The 20,947-nt window shown below is 56.4% G+C and overlaps 1 protein-coding gene across 1 annotated transcript; it reads left to right on the forward strand.

Annotated features, from left to right (window-relative positions):
• The first annotated feature begins 2,719 nt into the window (after positions 1-2,719).
• Positions 2,720-14,544, forward strand: UNC93B1 (unc-93 homolog B1, TLR signaling regulator). Its single transcript, XM_005577036.4, has 11 exons — positions 2,720-2,886; positions 3,016-3,157; positions 3,635-3,788; positions 7,093-7,254; positions 7,469-7,601; positions 8,301-8,394; positions 8,924-9,048; positions 9,520-9,702; positions 10,125-10,398; positions 12,193-12,311; positions 13,792-14,544. Exons 1-11 carry the CDS (start codon positions 2,791-2,793, stop codon positions 14,101-14,103), a joined length of 1,794 nt encoding a protein of 597 aa, XP_005577093.2. The 5' UTR covers positions 2,720-2,790; the 3' UTR covers positions 14,104-14,544.
• The last annotated feature ends 6,403 nt before the right edge of the window (positions 14,545-20,947 follow it).

The raw sequence follows: 20,947 nt of genomic DNA on the forward strand, positions 1-20,947 counted from the left end.
GTCCTGGCTCCCCGGCCCACGGTGCTTCCAAGGTGCCTGGAGCCCTCGCACAGGAGTGGGCTGGGGTCTTCAGCTCTGGGTGAGCCCCTTGCCACCAACTCTTGGGAGCCTCAAGCATCAGTGGAAAGCAGCAGCCACCTGGGAATTTGCTGTGCCAGGCACTGAGCAGAGCCCTTGGCACACCCCAACCTGGGGACCTCCCAACATCCTGTGAGCCAGACCCAGTGATCATCATCCCCATTGGCTTTAATGTTTAAAATATTGTGGAATCGCATCCATGCCAGGGAAGTGGTGTTAAGGGAATCACGTGGGCTGCCCAGCACGCTCCTGTGTCAGTGCAATGCAGAGTAACAATATTCCAAGAGGTTATTTCAGGGAGTTCCAGTTGACAGCAATATTTATTCTCTTCTGCTTGCTTTTCTTCAAGGAACATTGATTATTTTCATAATGAGAACTGAAAGTAAAGCCTTATTATAGAGACAAGCATTGGCAAACAGTGAGGGGGGAGATCTGGCTGCCCCTTCCTGGGGATGCGACTGTGCACTGTTGCAACCTGGATGGGTTGGCGTGAGCGCTGGCCCTGCTCAGATCTCTGTCCCGCAGGTCACCCTGGTGTGTTTATCTGGGCCACCCTATCAGCCTCTTAGGTAGTCTCCAGGCTCCCCAAGAGCAGCTCCATAAACCACCTAAAAAAATCCTTTCTGGAGAGAGGAGATGTATCAGTCAGGTCAGTCAGGGCTTAGAGCCTCCAGGGCTTTTTTTTTTTTTTTTTTTTTTTTTTTTTTTTTTTGAGAGAGAAAGTCTCACTCTGTCGCCCAGGCTGGAGTGCAGTGGCACAGTCTCGGCTCACTGCAGCCTCATCCTCCTGGGCTCAAGCAATTCGCCTACCTCAGCCTCCTGAGTAGCTGGGGCTACAGGTGTGCACCACCACACCAGGCTAGTTTTTGTGTTTTTTGTAGAGATGGGGTCTTGCTATGTTACCCAGGCTGGTCTTGAACTCCTGAGCTCAAGTGATCCTCCTTGGCCAGCCAAAGTGCTGGGATTGCAGGCGTGAGCCACCTTGCCCAGCTGTCTCCAGGTGTTTCGAGTAGGAGACATTGAGTGCAGGGAGTTGGTGGCACAGCACAGGTGACTGAAGAGCCCAGGATGGGCAACCACAGCAGCTGCCACCACCCCCAGACCCAGAGGGACAAGGGGAGGAAGAGATGTCACCAGGCCCTAGAGGGTTGGGTCCCTCAGGGAAATTGAAAAGCTTGGGGGGCCCACTCCCAGCACTTTGGGGATTAAGGCGGGTGGATCACCTGAGGTCAGGAGTTCGAGACCAGCCTGGGGCAATATGGTGAAACTCCGTCTCTACTAAAAATACAAAAATCAGCTGGGTATGGGAGCACATGCCTGTAATCCCAGCTACTCAGGAGGCTGAGGCAGGAGAATTGCACTTTCTCATCATGCTGTGTAATGATGCCAGTGTCTGCTGTCTGAGAACGGCCCCCACCTTAGCCCTACTCTCCCACCTCCTCCCCGCCCCTGAGCTTCGGGCCCTGCCCTCTCTCCTGCTCCTTTCCTGTGTCCCACTTCCAGCCACCCACCTGCATGAATCCACCTGTCTGTTTCCCACATCTGCACTTGGGCATCCTCACCTGGAGAAAGTTCTGTCTCCTGGAAGCCTGAAGCCACTGCAGATTCACACCTCCCTCCCCTGTCCCTCCACCTTCCCAGCAATCCTTGTGGGGCAGGAGGTGTTTGTCATCCAGTCACTCATGCATCTATCCAGTCACAAGTATTGATCACTCAGTAGGTGCCCAATGCCATCCTCTGCATTCGGGAGAGGATGTACCTGGAGAGCAGTTGGGGGAGGGGGTGCACAGGGAGGGCACGGAAAACCAGAAGGGAAGTGGAGGGCTGCAATCTCTGCAGGGACGGTCCCTTGTTCTCAGAGCTGAGTGGGAAGGAAGCCACCTGGGAGGAGCAGGAGGAAGAGCATTCAAACCAGGAGGAACCCAGGGGCCAGAGAATCTGGATATTTTCAAAAGGGGCCCCGTGGCTCCAGCCAGGTGCACAGCCAGTGCTTTGGAATGTCAGCCCCACCACAGCTCCCGCTGCAGCCCTGGATCCAGTGCCCAGCAGGACAGGGGCGGGTGGCTCTTGGCCCCACTACAGGGTGGTGGCAGGGTTCCCCATGTAGTTCAGTGGGGGCCACAATCTCCACCTCCCAGGACCCCACCCAAGCTCCCTTTTGCACAGCCCAAACTGGAGCAGGATGGGGACATGGGAGGTGGGCTCTGGCTGTAGCGTCCTGTGGTGGGAGGTGTGGCCCAGCTGGTGAGGATACTGTCTCTGTAGGGCTCTTTGATGAGCTGTAACAGCAGACTTGGAGGTGGGGCTAGGGATGACCCAGGCAACCCTGACGGGAGCTTAAGGTGGGCCTGGCACTTTTCCAAGGCTTTGCATTAACTCAGTAATTCTGCCATGGCCCTGGAGGTAGTGCCAAGTATTTCTGTTTCACTGTCAAGGAAACTGAGGAAACCGAGGCATAAAGAAATGGAGTTAATTCCTAAAGTCACAGGGCCTGGAAGTGGCTGAGTGGGAATTCGAACTCACACCCAAGGGGGCACACACAGGCACGCCCCTGCACGCGCGCGCGCGCGCACACACACACGTGTCCTGGAGGAGGCAGCCCGCAGGGCGGGACAGGGCGGGGCGGGGGCAGGTCCCGCCCGCCGGGAGGAAGTGGCCGGGCGGTCGCAGGGGCTCCGGGGCCACCGCCGCGAGTCCGCAGTTGCTCGGGCCATGGAGGCGGAGCCGCCGCTCTACCCGATGGCGGGGGCCGCGGGACCGCAGGGCGACGAGGATCGGCTCGGGGTCCCGGACGGGCCCGAGGCCCCGGTGAGTGGGGACCAGGAACGCGAGGGGCAGGGGTCCCCTGTGGTCCGGGGCGGGCCGGGGGGTAGCGGGCACCGGGGGGCATGGGTTCGGGGCGCGATCGCGGGTGCGAGCGGCATGCGTGGCCCGCAGCTGGACGAGCTGGTGGGCGCGTACCCCAACTACAACGAGGAGGAGGAGGAGCGCCGCTATTACCGCCGCAAGCGCCTGGGCGTGCTCAAGAACGTGCTGGCGGCCAGCGCCGGGGGCATGCTCACCTACGGCGTCTACCTGGGTAGGTGCCGCGCGGGCACCCTGGGCCGCCCCGCCCGCTCCCAGCCCGGCCCGGGAAACAGAAACCGCGGGCCTCGGCCTCCCGCCCGCTCTCACTTCCCCTCCGCCGCCCTCGCAGCTGCAGCCACGGCCCCCCGCGGTGGGGGTGGGGTAGGGAGGTCAAGTAGCGCAGCGTCCCCAGGTCCCAGCCAGAGCCTCGGTGTGGGTGGGGGGCGGGGGTCCAGGCTCCGGGACAGACCTGCCCCCTTCGGAAATGGAGGCTGGCGGAGCAAGGCAGGTGGGGGTCTGGGCCCAGCTGGCCAAGTGGCCGCGGCTGGCAGAAGGCGTGGCAACCCGGACCCACGCTGTCCTGAGGGGCGCTGCCAGAGGGGATGCCTTCGGTGATTGCAGGTCCCCAGGAGGCCTGCATGCCGGCTTCTGCTCGGTGGCGGCCAGAGCCAGGCTGCTCCCTCCACGCCGCTCCCTGTCCTGTCCCCAGGCCTCCTGCAGATGCAGCTGATCCTGCACTACGACGAGACCTACCGCGAGGTGAAATATGGCAACATGGGACTGCCCGACATCGACAGCAAGATGCTGATGGGCATCAACGTGACGCCCATCGCCGCCCTGCTCTACACACCAGTGCTCATCAGGTGGGCGTGGCTGGTCCCATGGGATGCTGCGGTACTCCCATCTCGGCGGGGTGTAGAGGCCGGCGGGCCAGGAGGCATTCATCTGTCGGGTGTTTGTGGTGGGAGAGAGCAAGGGAGAGGCTTCTTCTACCCGGAAGCCTGAGAGTGAAGGGGGTGAAACTCGGATTTGGGGAAGGAAAGAGGAACTTTGCCTCAGGGCACATTTGGTTTCCAGCAACAGATTTCCACGGGCTGAGCTCCCTCCCAGCTTGCCTGGGTCTCATGGGACATCCTCCTCTCCAGGCCTCCTGGGAGGCCTCCCAGAGCCAACGTGGCCTTCTGGGTTGGGGCTGTGGAGTTAGGGGTTTCTGGTTGGTCAGCAAAGTCCAGCACCCATGCCTGGCCCAGTCGCTGTGACTGGTGCTGAGGGGTGTTTCTCACAGACACACATGGCGGGGCAGGTGCTCCGGGAACTCTGCCCCAGATCTGAACCCTGGAGGTATGTGGCTCAGCCTCCCCATCACCAGTCCACAGCGCCCTCCCTGATGGGACCTGGAGACCAGTGGACAAATTGTGTGAATTTGAGTTCCCTCATCTTAAACAAACAAAAAAACAAAAAAACTCCATTTAAACAAAAATTTGAAAATTTAAAACATCTCCAGTTGCACAAGCAGGATTAGAATAACTGAAATCATAAAAAAGAACCCCCGCCTAAGCCCTCCAGGAAATCGGCTATCCATGCTGTCCCACCACCATGCGTGGATTATATTCACATCCTTGTCCCCAGAGCGCATGTGTGTGGACACGCCCGTGTGTGTGTGTGTGTCTGTGTATGCAAGCGGGCCATGTTTGCTTTCGCTTGCTTACTTTTTTTTTTTTTTTGAGACAGACTCTTGCCCTGTCACCCAGACTGCAGTGCAGTGGAATGATCTTGGCTCACTGCAACCTCCGCCTCCCAGGCTCAAGCGATTCTCCTACCTCAGTGCCCTGAGTAGCTGGGATTACAGGCGCCTGCCACCCGGATAATTTTTATGCTTTTAGTAGAGACGGGGTTTCACTATATTGGCCAGGCTGGTCTTGAACTCCTGACCTCAAATGATCCGCCTGCCTTGGCCTCCCAAAGTGCTGGGATTACAGGCATGAGCCACCGTGCCCAGCGCTTGCTTCCTTCTTTTCACTGAGCATATCTCAGCCTACTCTACAGCCTTCACAGTTACGACTTTGCAAGATGGTAGCATCTTCTGCAGATATGGCGGCACTGAGTTGTTTCCTTGTTTTTTTTTTTTAATTAATGTGTTTATTTATTATTATTATTATTATTATTATTATTATTGAGACAGAGTCTCACTCTGTCACCCAGGTTAGAGTGCAGTGGCACAAACACAGCTCGCTGCCTCCTCAACCCCCACACACTGGGCTCAAGCAATCCTCCTGCCTCAGCCTCCCGAGTAGCTGGGCCGGCAGGAGCACCTGGCTCACACCTGGCTGAGTTTTATAGTGTTTATAGCAATGGGGAGTTGCTATGTTGCTCAGGCCGGTCTCGAATTCACCCGCCTCAGCCCCACAAAGTGTTGGGATTACAGGTGTGAGCCACCACATCCAGCACTCCCCCAATTTTTTAAACAATTATTTTTCCTAGGATACATTTTCAACAATGTCTTTACTAGGTCAAAGCCATACGAAAGGCTTTATGGTTTTTGGAACCTATCACTTCTACTAGTAGCAGTGAACTCTTGTCTCCTGTGTGCTGGGCACTTTATTTATTTATTTATTTATTTTTATTTTTAGTTTTTTTTTTGGAAACGGAGTCTCGCTCTGTCACCCAGGCTGGAGTGCAATGGCACAATCTCGGCCCACTGCAACCTCCGCCTCCCAGGTTCAAGCGATTTTCCTGCCTCAGCCTCCCGAGCAGCTGGGATTACAGGCGCCCATCACCACGCCCAGCTAATGTTTTGTATTTTTAGTACAGACGGGGTTTCACCATGTTGGCCAGGCTGGTCTCAAACTCCTGACCTCGTGATTCACCCATCTCGGCCTCCCAAAGTGCTGGGATTACAGGCAAGAGCCACCATGCCTGGCCGTGCTGGGCACTTTATAAGTGCAATTTCATTCCCAAGAATTTGAGGAAGCTGCTCTAATCTTAGACATGAAGAAACCATGGTGTTGAACAACTTGCCCAGGTCCCACAGGCAGTAACTGGCAGACTGAAGGCTTGAACCCTGGCAGAAGGACAAATTCACATGTTCACCCCCTGCCAAAACTACCAGGCTGCTTTCCCAAAGGGTTATGCCGTGTGCATGACCTCTGGCTATATGTGCCACTTTTTTTTTGAGATGCACTCTTGCTGTTGCCTAGGCTGGAGTGCAGTGGCGTGATCTCAGCTCACTGCAACCTCTGCCTCCTGGGTTCAAGCAATTCTCCAGCCTCAGCCTCCTGAGTAGCTGGGATTACAGGTGTGCACCACCACGCCCGGCGAATTATGTGTTTTTAGTAGAGATGGGGTTTCACCATGTTGGGCCAGTCTGGTCTCAAACTTCTGACCTCAGGTGATCCGCTCACTTCCACCTCCCAAAGTGCTGGGATTACAGACGTGAGCCACCATGCCCAGCCTATATGTGCCACTTTTAAACCACATCCTCACCAGTGGTGAATGCACATTTTTACTGGCATTTTTACTTAAGGAGCGTAAATACAGAAAACCTGAAGATACCAGTAGTAGTTTTTGGCCTGATCAGCTTCCATGGCCTGATTGGGCCCTCAGCCTGTCACTCACCAAGCCCCTTCTATTGTCACTGTGTGACCTTTTCCCAGACCCAGAGAGGAGGAAACTTCCTTACTGATCACCACGGTTCTTAAGAGCAACGGACTGGAGGCAGGGGCACCAGGACTCCGGCTCTGCTGCTCCCAGCAGTGGGGCCTCTTCCTCTTTCTTCTCCCAGCCTGAATCAAGCCCCTGGGAGGCGTCCCTGGGCCCTACAGACACAGTGCATGAGCTTGGGAGGAGAAGGGGGAATGGGAGAGTCAGAGAGCCCAGAACACGCATGAGGTCTGGTTATACCCATGGGCCACTCTCCATCCTCACAGTGGCGGTGAGAGGCCTGTGGTTTGGGCTCTGTGCCATATGACAGCTGGGAAAACTGAGGCACAGTAGCTTGCCTGAGGCCACTCAGCAGGTCTGTGTATCTGAGATTCCATCTCAGGGCCCTCAACTCTCTCTACCTCACACAGCCCTGTCAGCTGGGACCTGCAGTTTTGGCCCCATTTGGCTTCAGGCCGCCGTGGTCCAGCAGGCCCGTGGTGCCAGCATGCCTCCCACTGTCCGCAGGTTTTTCGGAACCAAGTGGATGATGTTCCTGGCTGTGGGCATCTACGCCCTCTTTGTCTCCACCAACTACTGGGAGCGCTACTACACGCTTGTGCCCTCCGCTGTGGCCCTGGGCATGGCCATCGTGCCTCTTTGGGCTTCCATGGGCAACTACATCACCAGGTGAGCCTGGTGGGCAGCAGAACAGGAGGCTGGAGACCTGGTCAAGCCTCCACTTTATTACCAACTTTGGCTCAGGGATCACGGTCCAGCCCCTTCCACCCTCTGGGCCTCAGCTTCCCCACACCAGGGCTGGTCTGCCCCTAGCTCTGGGTGCAGGACACACAGGAGTGGCACAGGTCGGGCAGGGGAGAGCCTTCTCTCCTTTGTGGTCCAGGATGGCACAGAAGTACCATGAGTACTCCCACTACAAGGAGCAGGATGGGCAGGGGCTGAAGCAGCGGCCTCCACGGGGCTCCCATGCGCCCTATCTCCTGGTCTTCCAAGCCATCTTCTACAGCTTCTTCCATGTGAGTGCCACATGGCTCATTGTTGGGTGGCAAGGGCAGACCCCCGCATTGAAGCCCATCCACAGTCTCATCCCTCTAGTCCCGTTTTCCTTTCTTTTATTATTGTTATTTTTAAGAGGCCTGGTCTCACTACGTTGCCCAGCTGGCTTTGAACTCCTGGGCTCCATTGATCCTCCCACTTTGGCCTCCCAAGCAGCCGGGACTACGTGCACACACCACTGCATCTGCCCCAACTTCATTTCTTTTTCTTTCTTTCTTTTTTGGTGGGGGTGGGGGGCAGGGTCTGGCTCTGTTGCCCAGGCTGGAATGCAGTAGTGCAGTCACGGCTCATTGCAACCTTGAACTCCTGGGCTCAAGTGATGCTCCTACCTCAGCGGTCTGAGTAGCTGGCATCACATGCGTGTGCTACCACACCCGGCTAATTTTTTTATTTTTTGTAGAGAGAGGGTCTTTCTATGCTGCCCAGGCTGCCCATCTGCCTTTCTTGAGCACACCCCAGCTTGCTCATCCATAGAGACCTCATCTGCCCCTGTCCACAGTGCTGGCCAGGAGGAGGTCTTCCTCACTGCGCGGCCCTGTAACCACGCTACCCCCAGAACTGGGAAGGCCCCTGTCCCCAAAACGCTGTGCCTGGACGTGACTGTGACTCCTACCTGGCTCTATACCTGAGTCTGGTCCCAACTGCCCTTGTGTCTGCAGCTGAGCTTCGCCTGCGCCCAGCTGCCCATGATTTACTTCCTGAACCACTACCTGTATGACCTGAACCACACGCTGTACAACGTGCAGAGCTGCGGTTAGTCCTTATGGGGGTTGGGGAGGAGTCCCCAAAGCCTGCTTACTTTCCCAGCAGACACTGGGCCCTCACTCACAGGATTCAGGGCTGGCAGCCCAGTGCCCCACGGCTCTGGTGGGCAAGACACAGGGCCCTGTAGGAGTAAGTAGTTAGGACATCTGACCCAGCCAGGAGAGTGGGTGGGCAGGGAAGACTGCCTGGAGGAGGCACCATCTGGGCTGAGGCTGCCAGTGGGATCTTTCTTGGGGCCAGGCAACTAGTCAGAGCTCAATCAGTGCAGGGGGTGTGTATGGAAATGTGAGGTCGACTGAGCCTTGGGGCAATAGGGTGGGAAGCAGGGGAAAGATACCCCTTTCCCGGGGGCACACCCAGCCCCAGTGGCCCAAACCTCCAAACCGCTCTCCGAAGGAACCCTGCCCTTGCTCTCACTCTCCCGCGCCTCCGCGGCTGCTGTGGCTCCACCCAGGTGGCTGGGTTGACTCTATGCCCTACTCTTCACTCACGGCGCTCCCACCCCCACCCTTCCCAGGCACCAACAGCCACGGGATCCTCAGCGGCTTCAACAAGACGGTTCTGCGGACGCTCCCGCGGAGCGGAAACCTCATTGTGGTGGAGAGCGTGCTCATGGCAGTGGCCTTCCTGGCCATGCTGCTGGTGCGGCCTGGGTTGGGGGCAGGACAGTCTGTGAAGCAGAGTGTGGGTCTGGGGACTGACTCTGCGAGAAAGGGTCTGGATCAGATGGAGTGGCCAGGGTCGGGTTGTGGCCTGGAGGGGGAGCCGTAGGCCTGGGAGCGTGATCTGAGTTGGGGAGTTAGGGCCGAGTGCTGCTGCGGGCATGAGGCTCGGAGGCGGGGCTGAGGCCTGTGGTCCGAGGCAGGGGTGGGAATCCAGAGGCCAGGGGCTGGGAGTGTGGTGGCCTGGCTTTGTGCTGAGAGGCGGGGCCTTGAGCTGGGATGAGGCAAGACCTGGACCTGTGGGTGTGTCTCAGGGTCGGGGCCCTGGGCTGGGAGGCGGGGCCGAGAGCTGGGGCAAAGCCTGGGTTTGTGGTGCATCTGAAGGGCGGGGCTGAAGCCTGGAGGCCGGGCCTGGGCCTGGCTGGCTGCCCCTCAAGTCATGGGTTCACAGGTGCTGGGTTTGTGCGGAGCCGCTTACCGGCCCACGGAGGAGATCGATCTGCGCAGCGTGGGCTGGGGCAACATCTTCCAGCTGCCCTTCAAGCACGTGCGTGACTACCGCCTGCGCCATCTCGTGCCTTTCTTTATATACAGCGGTTTCGAGGTGCTCTTTGCCTGCACTGGTATCGCCTTGGTAAGTACAGCCTGCATAGGATTGCCCCATAAAAGAAAAGATAACCAGGTAAATTTGAATTCAAGTAAACAACGGATAATTTTTAATTACATGTGTAAGTGTGTACATGTCTATCCCAAATATTCCCCTCCTGCTTTCTCTTCCCTCTCTTACCCCCATCCCGTCTTTACCTTGGGCAAGTTATTTTAGCTTCTCTGAATTGAAATGGGATGGCACCCACAAAGCGTTTGGTTCCTTGCGGAGTACAGCCCATGCTGTCTAGGGACACTCCAGGCATTTTCACACTTGCCCTCAGAACCTTCCCCTGAGCCTTGGAGCGAGGTCAGGCAGTCCAGGGAGGGCAGGGCGTGGCCTAAGGAACACTTCTTGTGGGGAGGTCTGGGCTGTTCTGGACTCCAATGCGCACCCCTTGTCCCCCCCAGGGCTATGGCGTGTGCTCGGTGGGGCTGGAGCGGCTGGCTTACCTCCTTGTGGCTTACAGCCTGGGCGCCTCAGCTGCCTCACTCCTGGGCCTGCTGGGGCTGTGGCTGCCACGCCCGGTGCCCCTGGTGGCTGGAGCAGGGGTGCACCTGCTGCTCACCTTCGTCCTTTTTTTCTGGGCTCCTGTGCCTCGGGTCCTGCAACACAGCTGGATCCTCTATGTGGCAGCCGCCCTTTGGGGTGTGGGCAGCGCCCTGAACAAGACTGGACTCAGCAGTGAGTATAACTGTAGGCACTGGGAGTGGGGGAGGCGGGCGGGGCAGGGGACTTTATGGTTATCTCTGGGCGGTTGGCTGGACATAGACATCCCAGGGACAGATATGGGGTCCCATGGTCACATAGGGTCCTGTGGACATGGCAGAGGTAGGTGGGGCTTCCTGTGGACACTCCAGGGGTGGAAGGGAAGTCTCATGGACACAGTGGGGACAGATGGGTAGGGCCTGGAGACAGGTGTGGGAGTTCCATGCCATGAACATTCTGTTAATACTCCAGGGCGGGCACAGGGCCCCATCAACACTGGAGGGTCAGTGTGAAATCTCGTGGCTACACAGGGTAGGTGTGGGGCTCGTGGACACCCCTTAGGGACAGTGTGAAAAACACATCAGGGATTCTCCCTTTTCATACCAGGGGACAGGGCCTACCTTGGCATAGTTTTCGTGACACTTGGAGCAGATGTTTTGGTCTCTGCCTCAGGCAGCGTGTGGTAGGAGCAAGTGGCCTTGTGTACACCAGGGCATAGATACAGACATGGGCCTTTGTATGGAGAGGAGCAGGCCTGCAGCTCCAACCCAGTCTGCTCAGTACCAGAGTCCAGGCCCCAGGTCTGGGCTGCTGGGGAACAGGGCCCTGTTTGCAGAAGGCAGCGGGTAGACCCAAGTTCAGCTCCAGGATGTTCCCTGTCCACAGATGGGCACATGCAGTGACACAGCTAGCACACACGGGCACGGTCCTGCAGGGCATCCATGTCAGCATCTGTTCTGATGGGCCGAAGCTGTGAACAGTTTTGAACGTATGGCAGAGGTCATGCCTGCTGCTGGCAGGGCAGGGGCTTGCCCCGTGTCTCTGTCTGTAGTAGGGGCTGGAGCCCCACACTGCACCACAGTCTCTTGGCCGTTTTGCCCACGGATAGCCAATTCTGGGCAGAGTCCTGCCTGGGTATCTCGGACCTATGTTGTTCCCTGTCTGGTCCTGGCATCCCCTCTGCCCAGCTCCACATTCCGTCTCCTCCTTGTGAACCATGGGGGCTCTGTGTCTCCTCATAGCAGCCCTGTGGGGGTAAAGTCACCCTGCAGGGCCCCAAGTCAAGAGTGTTCATGTCCTGAGTGCCTGGCGAAGGTGTTAATAGTGGCCCCTACAATTTGGCAGGTGCCATGCCCACTTTCTTACTTTAGAACTTCAGAACACAGCACACAATAGGCATAAGCTCATCTCACCACTGGGAAAAGCGGCTCTGGGGAGTTAAGTACCCAAATCACCCACAGAGCCGATATTACAGTCCTGAGAACGAGTACGCGTCTCCTGACTCCCGATTCATTACTCTTTTTGCCCACCCTGGGAGGACTCGTTGGAAAGGAAGCCCCCTCTCCATGCTTAGCTTCAGGTTTGATTTGCAGAGTTAGCAGCTGCAAACAGTTCGATCTCCCTAGCCCCAGCTGAGGAGGAGAAACAGCGCCTGCACGCTTGGCACTGCACACCTGGGGTTGGGGACAGGACATGACTAAGCACAGAGCTTTCTTCTTTTGAGGCCACGCATGTGGTGCAGAGCTGAACCACCTGCATCCACACAGCCCAGCGCACCTGCTCCTATTTCTGCTTTAGCGTGTGAGTGGTGTGGTGACTAGGGTCTCCACCAGGGGGCAGGCCAGGACTGGCTTACAGCACTTTCTAGGCGCTCTCCGGTCCTGGGCTGGGACTCACACAGGGCTTAGTAAAGTTCATAGGTGGTAGCTCGGCAGCTCCAGGCCCCAGGTGACACCTCTCCCCTGCCTGCCCTGTACCGCCTGTCTGCAGCACTCCTGGGAATCTTGTACGAAGACAAGGAGAGACAGGACTTTATCTTCACCATCTACCACTGGTGGCAGGCTGTGGCCATCTTCACCGTGTACCTGGGCTCGAGCCTGCCCATGAAGGTGAGGCTGGGCAGGGTTGGGGGCCCCATGCCCAATGATGGGTACTTCCTTAGCCCCTGCCCTGGCTTCACAGTTTCCTAAACGCCACCCCTTCCCAAGCCAGTCTCTGGGCCAAGGCCCCATTCCTGCAGCCCACTGGGTGGCCCTCAACTCAGCACCTCACTTACTGGCCCACCTCCAGCCAGTCTGTTTGCCCATCTCTGAGGGTATTTTGTGGGTGCATCACAGCCGTCCTGTGGGCTCTTTGGTACCCTGTTCTCCAGATGTTGGGTCGTCTCCCTTCATGGCCTGAAGCAGGGCAAGGCCCTCATACTCTGCTCCCAAAAGATGGTGGCTCGGTCTAGCAAGTCCCAGTTGCTAAACATTTTTTAAAAATAGAACTAAACATAGCAGGGAATGGGCTGGGCATAGTGGTTCATGCTTGTAATTGCAGCACTTTGAGAAGCCGAGGTGGGCATATCATCTGAGGTCTGGAGTTCGAGACCAGCCTGGGTAACATGATGAAACCCTGCCTCTACTAAAAACACAAAAATTAGCTGGGCATGGTGGCATGTGTCTGTAATCCCAGCTACTCTGGAGGCTGAGGCACGAGAATGGCTTGAACCTGGGAGATGGAGGTTGCAGTGAGCCAAGATCATGCCACTGCACTTCAGCCTGGAGGACAGAGTGAGTCTCTGTCTCCAAAAAAAAAACAAAAAAAAAAAAACAAAAACAAAACAGTGAGCAGGCTGGGCATGGTGGTTCACACCTGTAATCCCAGCACTTTGAGAGGCTGAGGCAGGAGGACTGCTTGAGGCCAGGAGTTGAAGACCAGCCTGGGCAACATAGGAGACCCTGTCTCTACAAAAAATTTAAAAATTAGCTGGGCGTGGTGGCGCGTGCCTGTAGTTCCAGCTACTTGGGAGACTGAGGTGGGAGGATGGCTTGAGCCTGGAAGGTTGAGGCTGAAGTGAGCTATGATCATGCCACTGCACTCTAGCGGGTGTGGGGTGGGGGAGAAGGAGCGACCCTGTCTCGAAAAAAGAAAATAGCAGGAAGCATGCCTACAGATATGTGTGTATGTACTGAGCTATGATGTAAAATCATTCCTGACTGCGGGTTATAGTCAAAACCCCATGAAAAGCATCACTACAGCCCACGGGCGTGTCAGGGACACAGAGTGTTGTAAGCCCTGGGAAGGCAGGGCCTGTGGCCAGCAGTTTGTCAACACCGGTGCATGCACCCTATGAGGCAAAGGGATTTGCATTCTCCCCTTACAGCGTGGGACACTGAGGTTCCCAGGGGCGTGGCGACAGTAAGGGACAGTGCTGGGATGTCAGCCTCGCCTGCAGGAGGCGGTCCAGGAAGCATGGGTGGAGGGGCTGAAGAAGTTGAGGGCGGCTCCAGGAGGAGGGAAGGGCCTATCTCAGCGAGGGGCATAGGCGGGGAGGTGCGGGGCGAGGCGACCGCGGGTCCCTGGCATCCCTGTCCTTATGCCCAGGCTAAGCTGGCGGTGCTGCTGGTGACGCTGGTGGCGGCCGCGGTCTCCTACCTGCGGATGGAGCAGAAGCTGCGGCGGGGCGTGGCCCCACGCCAGCCCCGCATCCCGCGGCCCCAGCACAAGGTGCGCGGTTACCGCTATTTGGAGGAGGACAACTCGGACGAGAGCGACGCGGAGGGCGAGCATGGGGACGGCGCGGAGGAGGAGGCGCCGCCCGCGGGGCCCAGGCCCGGCCCCGAGCCCGCCGGACTTAGCCGCCGGCCCTGCCCCTACGAACAGGCGCAAGGGGGCGACGGGCCCGAGGAGCAGTGAGGGGTCGCCTGGTCCCGGGACTCAGCCTCCCTGCTCGCCGGCCTGTTTACCACGTCTCAGGTCGGGGAGACCCCCTCCGAGTCCCGAGCTGTCTTCAAAGGCTCCTGTCTCTCCTCCCCCACATTGGGGACGCCCCTCCCAGAGCCCGGGTCACCTCCGGGCTTCAGCAGCCCCCTCCAAGGCGGGGTGGAGCCTTGGGAACCCCTCAACCAAGAACAGGGGTTCGAAAACACAGCTGAAATCCCGCGGTCCCCTAGCACGCGCCCCAGCCCCGGCGCAGGGTCGGGGTCTTCTTGCGACCCGGCCCCGCTCCAGATCCCCCCAGCTCTTGGCCGCCTGCCCCGACCTCGTGGGAGCGCGCTTTGCATCTCCTATCCCCAGGGTCCGCCGAGAGCCACAGTTTTTTACAGAAAATGAGCCATAAAGAGATTTTGTACTGTCCTGACTGGGGAGTCCTAGGCCGCGGGGGACGGAGCGCCCCTGGGGTGCACGCCCGGCTGACACGGCCTCTGGGCGCCGTGGTGGGAGGCCCTAACCTGGGAGGACCGCTGGGAGTGCGCAGTGCGGAACCCCACTGGGGGCGGGGCAAGGTGTCCGTAGGCCCCGCCCACCATTCCGTCCTCCCTCCTGAGGCCCTGCCCCTCCCCATATGTGCCTGCCTTTGCCAACCCCAGCCGAGAGAAAGGAGCGGCGGAGCGGCTGGCAGGGACCTCGACGTGTGACGGCGTTGCTGGTCCCCCATGGGTCCAGAGGGCGGGACAGACTCCGGAGGCACACCCTCCAGGGGCCTGTGTAGTCATCCTCAGCCCTCCAGCGACCACCCCGGTACCCATACCTTTTCGTTATTCGTACAGGGTCCACTTCTGAGCCACGGTGGGGTCACCCGGTGCCCAGTAGGGGCCTTGGAAGTGGTGGTTGGAGGCCAGGTATGGTCGGTTACTACCCTTTCCTGGCTACAGCCTTAGCTGCGATGCCCACGAGAAACAGGCTGGTTGAGGGGCAGACCCCCTACAAGGTCTGAAGGTGCCATTCCTCCACCCGCTTATCTTGTGGCCAGAGGAGAGGGACACCCCCGCCGTGAAGAGCTCTGAACAGTTGGGTGAGGACAAGTGGGGGCCGTGGGAGGGCCATGGAGCCCCCAGCTGCACCCCAGCAGGCCCGGGGCTGGCCCACACCATTCCTCACTCCCCACAGCCCCTCTACCCCTGACTGCGGCCGTCCCTGGTCCCTGCCTCCAGGCTCCATGCCTGCCTCAGCATGGCTCTACGGATTCTCCCAGCCCTAAACTGTGGCCCCATCTCCCTCTCTGCCCTCATGTGAGTTTGGTTCTTGAAGCCTCTAGTGGGCCCTGGGGCCAGACTCTGTGGCCTTGGACAGGGAGTCTCCCATCTGAGCCACAGGTTCCTTCTCTGTTAAGTGTGTCTTTGCAAACGAGGGAACATGTTGGAGCCCTCAGCCTGGTGGCTGCAAGCGCCCCAGACCCTGTAAGAAACACAAAAGGGTGCGATGGGAGACTTGACATTTTCTAAATCTGGGAGGGAACGCTACCTGCCTCACGCTGACCTTCAATGACAAGCAGACTGACAAGCAGTCCCGAGGTGCCACCATAGGCTGGGTGAAGGCCAGTGCTGTGTGCTTCCAGTTCCCCCTGGGCATCTGCTGACTCAGCGTTCTCTGGAGGTGGCTGACGACATCCTCCTGGCAGGCTCCAGAGAAACCAGTCAGAGTTGGGCAACCTGACCCTCAGATGATTCACTTCTGAATGCAGGGCAAGGTGATATTTGGAAGGGTGTGGGCCCCTGGGATGCTGGGCAAACGGGGAGCGGGTGCCTGGATAGTGGGCCTACAGCTCTTCCCAGTTCAGAGTCAGTTCTAATGTCCATGGTGCCAAGGAACAGAGGCTCTGGTGCTGAGCAGACCTGAAGGTGACCCGGGCACATGGAGTGGCCACTTGGAGGCTTGGCTCCTAGCTTTGCTCTTCCTATCTGGGCATTTCCCATGAGAAGGCTTCACAGGGCATCTGGCACACAGAGAATGCCCAGATGCTGACATGTGCCAGACAACACATATGTACACCTGATAGGCCACACGTGTGCAACATGCAAACACACGATTGGTAACACCTGTGACAGGCACTACATGACAACACACGTGCACACATGACGGGAAACATATCACCGGCCGTGTGACGGGAAACAGCGCAGGCAGTGCGACGGGAAACACACATCATGGACTGTGTTACGGGAAACACACAGCACAGGCCGTGCGACAGGAAACACACAGCACAGGCAGCGCGACGGGAAACACACATCACGGACTGTGTTACGGGAAACACACATCATGGACTGTGTTACGGGAAACACACAGCACAGGCAGCGTGACGGGAAACACACAGCACAGGCAGCGTGATGGGAAACACACATCACGGACTGTGTTATGGGAAACACACATCACAGACTGTGTTACGGGAAACACACAGCACAGGCAGCGCGACGGGAAACACACATCACAGACTGTGTGACGGGAAACACACAGCACAGGCAGCGCGACGGGAAACACACATCACAGACTGTGTGACGGGAAACACACATCACGGACTGTGTGACGGGAAACACACATCACGGACTGTGTTATGAGAAACACAGCCCAGGCAGCGCGACGGGCCCTGGCAGCAAGCTCAGCCGGCTGGCTCTTTTCAGGCAGGGGTAGCTCATCGTAAGAGATGACACTGGCATAGGTGGCACCTCCCCTGTCTCCATCACCCCTGGATAAGGTGACTGGGTGGAGGTTCTGGACCCCTGAGTGGATGAGCAGGTTGTGTCATGGCCTCCGTGTCTGATTGCCACCCTCGCTCCCAAAGCAACTCTGTGATTTTGTTGATCTGCACTATGGGGGTTTTTCTTTTTCTTTTCTTTCTTTTCTTTTCTTTTTTTTTTCTTTTTGTTGTTGTTGTTGCAACAGAGTCTCACTCTTGTTGCCCAGGCTGGAGTACAATGGTGTGATCTTGGCTCACTGCAACCTCCACCTCCTGGGTTCAAGCGATTCTCCTACCTCAGCCTCCCGAGTAGCTGGGATTACAGGTGCCCACCACCATGCCAGGCTAATTTTTTTGTATTTTTAGTAGAGACGGAGTTTCACCATGTTGGCCAAGCTGGTCTCGAACTCCTGACCTCAGGTGATCCACCTGCCTCGGCCTCCCAAAGTGCTGGTACTACAGACGTGAACCATCACGCCTGGCCAGGATTTTTCAATTATGTGATTCCAAGAAGCTCCAGTCCAAGATTTTCCCTATCTTTAAGTTCTCAGTAGCAGGTTAGATAACCTGAGCAGTCTCCCTCTTCAAAACACCTAGAAATTCTGGGTAAGAAACAAACGTCCTTTTAAATATATAGCTGAGGCCGGGCATCGTGGCTCATGCCTCTAATTCCAGCACTTTGGGAGGCTGAGGTGGGCAGATCATCTGAGGCCAGGAGTTCGAGACCAGTCTGGCCAATGGTGAAACCCCATCTCTACTAAACATACAAAAATCAGCCAGGCGTGGTGGTGGCAGACACTTGTAATCCCAGCTACTTAGGAGGCTGAGGCAGGAGAATTGCTTGAACCCCAGAGGTGGAGGTTGCAGTGAGCCAAGATCGCACCATTGCACTCCAACTTGGGCAAAAGAGTGAAACTCCGTCTCAAAAAATATATAAATAAACAAAATAAAATAAACATATAGCTGAGTTCTTGAGAAAATAAGTTAAGTCCCCTAAGGCCAGAAGTGAGGAGGGAAGTAAGAACCAAGGTGGGGACAGAGGAGCTGGTGCTGCGGCTGCCTGAGGGCAGGGCTGGGTTGAGCGTTGGAAACCCTTACAAGGCAGGGGGTCAGGGTTACAGTCAAGCATGATGAAGTTGGGGTCACAGAAATGCAACACCTTTAGAGAAAGGGACATAAAAATTTTCACCCAGAGGAACAGAAAGAGGTGAGAAAATTTGAGCTTTAGGTGGCAAACAAGTTTCCCATGAGATCGTCGTTTTGAGGCTTCTCTTTTGTAAGTGTGGAATTGCTACAGTGAAGTCATGCCACCTGTGTGGTCTAGGAACGCCAGAGTTGAGAAATTAACACTAAAAAGTTGCTTTCAGCTGGGTGCAGTGGCTTACGACTGTAATCCCAGCACTTCAGGAGGCTGAGGCAGGTGAATCACCTGAGGACAGGAGTTCGAGACCAGCCTGGCCAACATGGTGAAACCCCGTCTTTACTAAAAATACAAAAAATTAGCCAGGTCTGGTGGTGTGTGCCTGTAATCCCAGCTACTCGGGAGCCTGAGGCAGGAGAATGGCGTGAACCCGGAAGGCAGAGGTTGCAGTGAGCCGAGATCGCACCACTGCACTCCAGCCTGGGCAAAAAGAGTGAAACTCCATCTCAAAAAAAATAGTTGCCTTGACTTAGTGGCACCCTCAGGCCCCTGGCAAAACCAAACAGAAAACTTCTTTCGGTAGCTCCTTTAAACCTGGCCACCCAGGATTCTCCCTTCTGAAGCTCAGCTCACAATTCAAAATGACAGAACACACAGGAAACACATCACCGTGAGAAACGGCAACAGACATAAAAAAGAGTAGGATTAGACACCTGCTCCAAATACCCCCAGCTAGGAGAGAGAGGCTGTCCCATAGTATGTGAGACAGGCAGCTTCTAGAAGGACTCCCAGTGATCTCCCACCCTTGACTCTTCACAACTTTGTGCAATTTCCATCCCTTGATTGTGGGCTGGACCTAGTGAGTTTCTTCTAACCAACTGAATTCTCGTTTTACTTCTTTTATTTTACTCAGAGATAGAGTTGCACTGTGCTGTCCATGCTAGGATGAAACTCCTGGCCCTGAGCAGTCTTCCTGCCTCGGCCTCCCAACCTACCAGGATTACAAGCACGAGCCACTGCGCTCAGCAACCTTTCCATTTATTTACTTTTGAGACTCGCTGTATCATCCAGGCTGGAGTGTGGTGGCACAATCTCGGCTCACTGCAACCTCCACCTCCCAGGTTCAAGCAATTCTCCTGCGTCAGCCTCCCAAGTAGCTGAGATTACAGGTAACTACCAACACGCCCAGTTAATTTTTGTATTTTTAGTAGAGATGGGATTTCACCCTGTTGGCCGGGCTGGTCTAATACTCCTGGCCTCAGGTGATCCGCTCACCTCGGTCTCCCAAAGTCCTGGGATTACAGGCGTGAGCCCCTGAACCTGGCTAACCAACTGAATGCTAAACTGGCCTGAGAGATTCTCACTCCCTGGTGTCCACATCTCGCTAATGCCCTCCCGTGGGTGAATGTGATGGGCTACAGTACCTTTGAGCTAATCAAATGGGACGTTACCTAAGTGGACCTGAACCAGTCAGGCAAGTCCTTTAAAAGAAAGGCACATGGCGGAGAGGCGCTCTCCTGCAGGCTTGGAGCAGAGCAAGCGGCCATGGTGCCACCTGCAAGGGGGCCTCTGGAAGCCGAGAGTGGTCCCCAATGGCAACTTGCAAGAAAACAGGGACCTCGGTGCTCCATTGTAGGGGACTGAATTCCGGCAACAACCAGAAGGGGTGTGAAGAGGACGCTAAACCCCAGCTGAGAACGTGGCTGGCCCACACCTTGACTGCAGCCTTGTGAGACCCTGGACAGAGGCCCCAGCTACACCATGCCAGACTCCTCATCCACATCACCCACATCCACAGTGCGACAATGCCTGGGTGTTGCTTCAAGCTTTGGAATTTATGGTAATCTGTTACACAGCGATAAAGAACTGATACAAGGCCGGGATTGATGGCTCACACCTGTAATCCCAGAACTTTGGGAGACCAAGGCAGGAGGATAGATTGAGCCCAGGAGTTTGAGACCAGTATGGGCAACCTACAGAGACCCGTCTCTACAAAAATAAAAATAAAAATTAGCTGGGTGTGGGAGTACATGTCTTGTGGTCCCAGTTCTTGGGGAGGCTGAGGTGGAGAGGATCACTTGAGCCAGGGAGGCTGAGGCTGCAGTGAGCTGTGATTGCACCACTGCACTCCAGTCTGGGTGATGGGGAGAGGCCCTGTCTCAATTTAAAAAGAAAAAGATGCCGGGCATGGTGGCTGACACCTGTAATCTCAGCACTTTGGGAGACTGAGGCAGGCGGATCACCTGAGGTGAGGAGTTCAAGACAAGCCTGGCTAACAGTGAAACTCCATCCCTACTAAAAACACAAAAATTAGGCGGGTGTCATGACAGGCGCCTGTAATCCCAGCTACTCAGAGAGCTGAGGCACGAGAATCACTTGAACTTGGGAGACAGAAGTGGCAGTGAGCAGAGTTTGCACCTTTGCACTCCAGCCTGGGCGACAAGAGTGAAACTTCATCTCAAAAAAAAGGAAAAAGGAAAAGAAAAATAATACAGTGGCAAAAAGTAACAGGCTGTCACTTCCGAAGGCAGGTTCTGAAGACCGATTCTGTCTTGGTCACACTTTCTGGCGTTCTTTTTGAGGCCTACCTTGAAAGGAACTGAGAGCAGCCTCTGGGCAATAGCCTGGGAGGAACTGAGGTCTTTATTCCAACAACCCAGGAGAAACTGAATCTTGTCAGCCCCAGGGCATGAACTTGGAAGCAGGCGGCATCCAGGCCAGCCTTGAGATGATTGCCGCCCAGCTACGGCTTGGCTGCGGCGTTTGATAACTGATGCGTGGTGTGTTATCTGATGCCTGGCATCCCTGCCAGATGCTCGGGACCCTTGTCCCTACAGGGATTTATGAATGTTGGAACAAACGACACCTAGGCTTCAATGGCTGTGTGACAAAATTTGTTAACCATATAGTAAATGGCAAGAGGATTCCCCTGGAAGAAGGGCCTAGGT

Source organism: Macaca fascicularis, chromosome 14 (genome assembly GCF_037993035.2).
Source record: "Macaca fascicularis isolate 582-1 chromosome 14, T2T-MFA8v1.1".
Taxonomy (NCBI): Eukaryota; Metazoa; Chordata; class Mammalia; order Primates; family Cercopithecidae; genus Macaca; species Macaca fascicularis.

What these genes read in the sequence shown, in the direction of transcription:
- UNC93B1 (XM_005577036.4), top strand. Translation starts at nt 2,791, where the DNA reads ATGGAGGCGGAGCCGCCGCTCTACCCGATGGCGGGGGCCGCGGGACCG. An exon ending in CGGACGGGCCCGAGGCCCCG is followed by an intron (nt 2,887 to 3,015) that starts GTGAGTGGGGAC and finishes CGTGGCCCGCAG; the next exon opens with CTGGACGAGCTGGTGGGCGC. An exon ending in ATGGGCAACTACATCACCAG is followed by an intron (nt 7,255 to 7,468) that starts GTGAGCCTGGTG and finishes TTTGTGGTCCAG; the next exon opens with GATGGCACAGAAGTACCATG.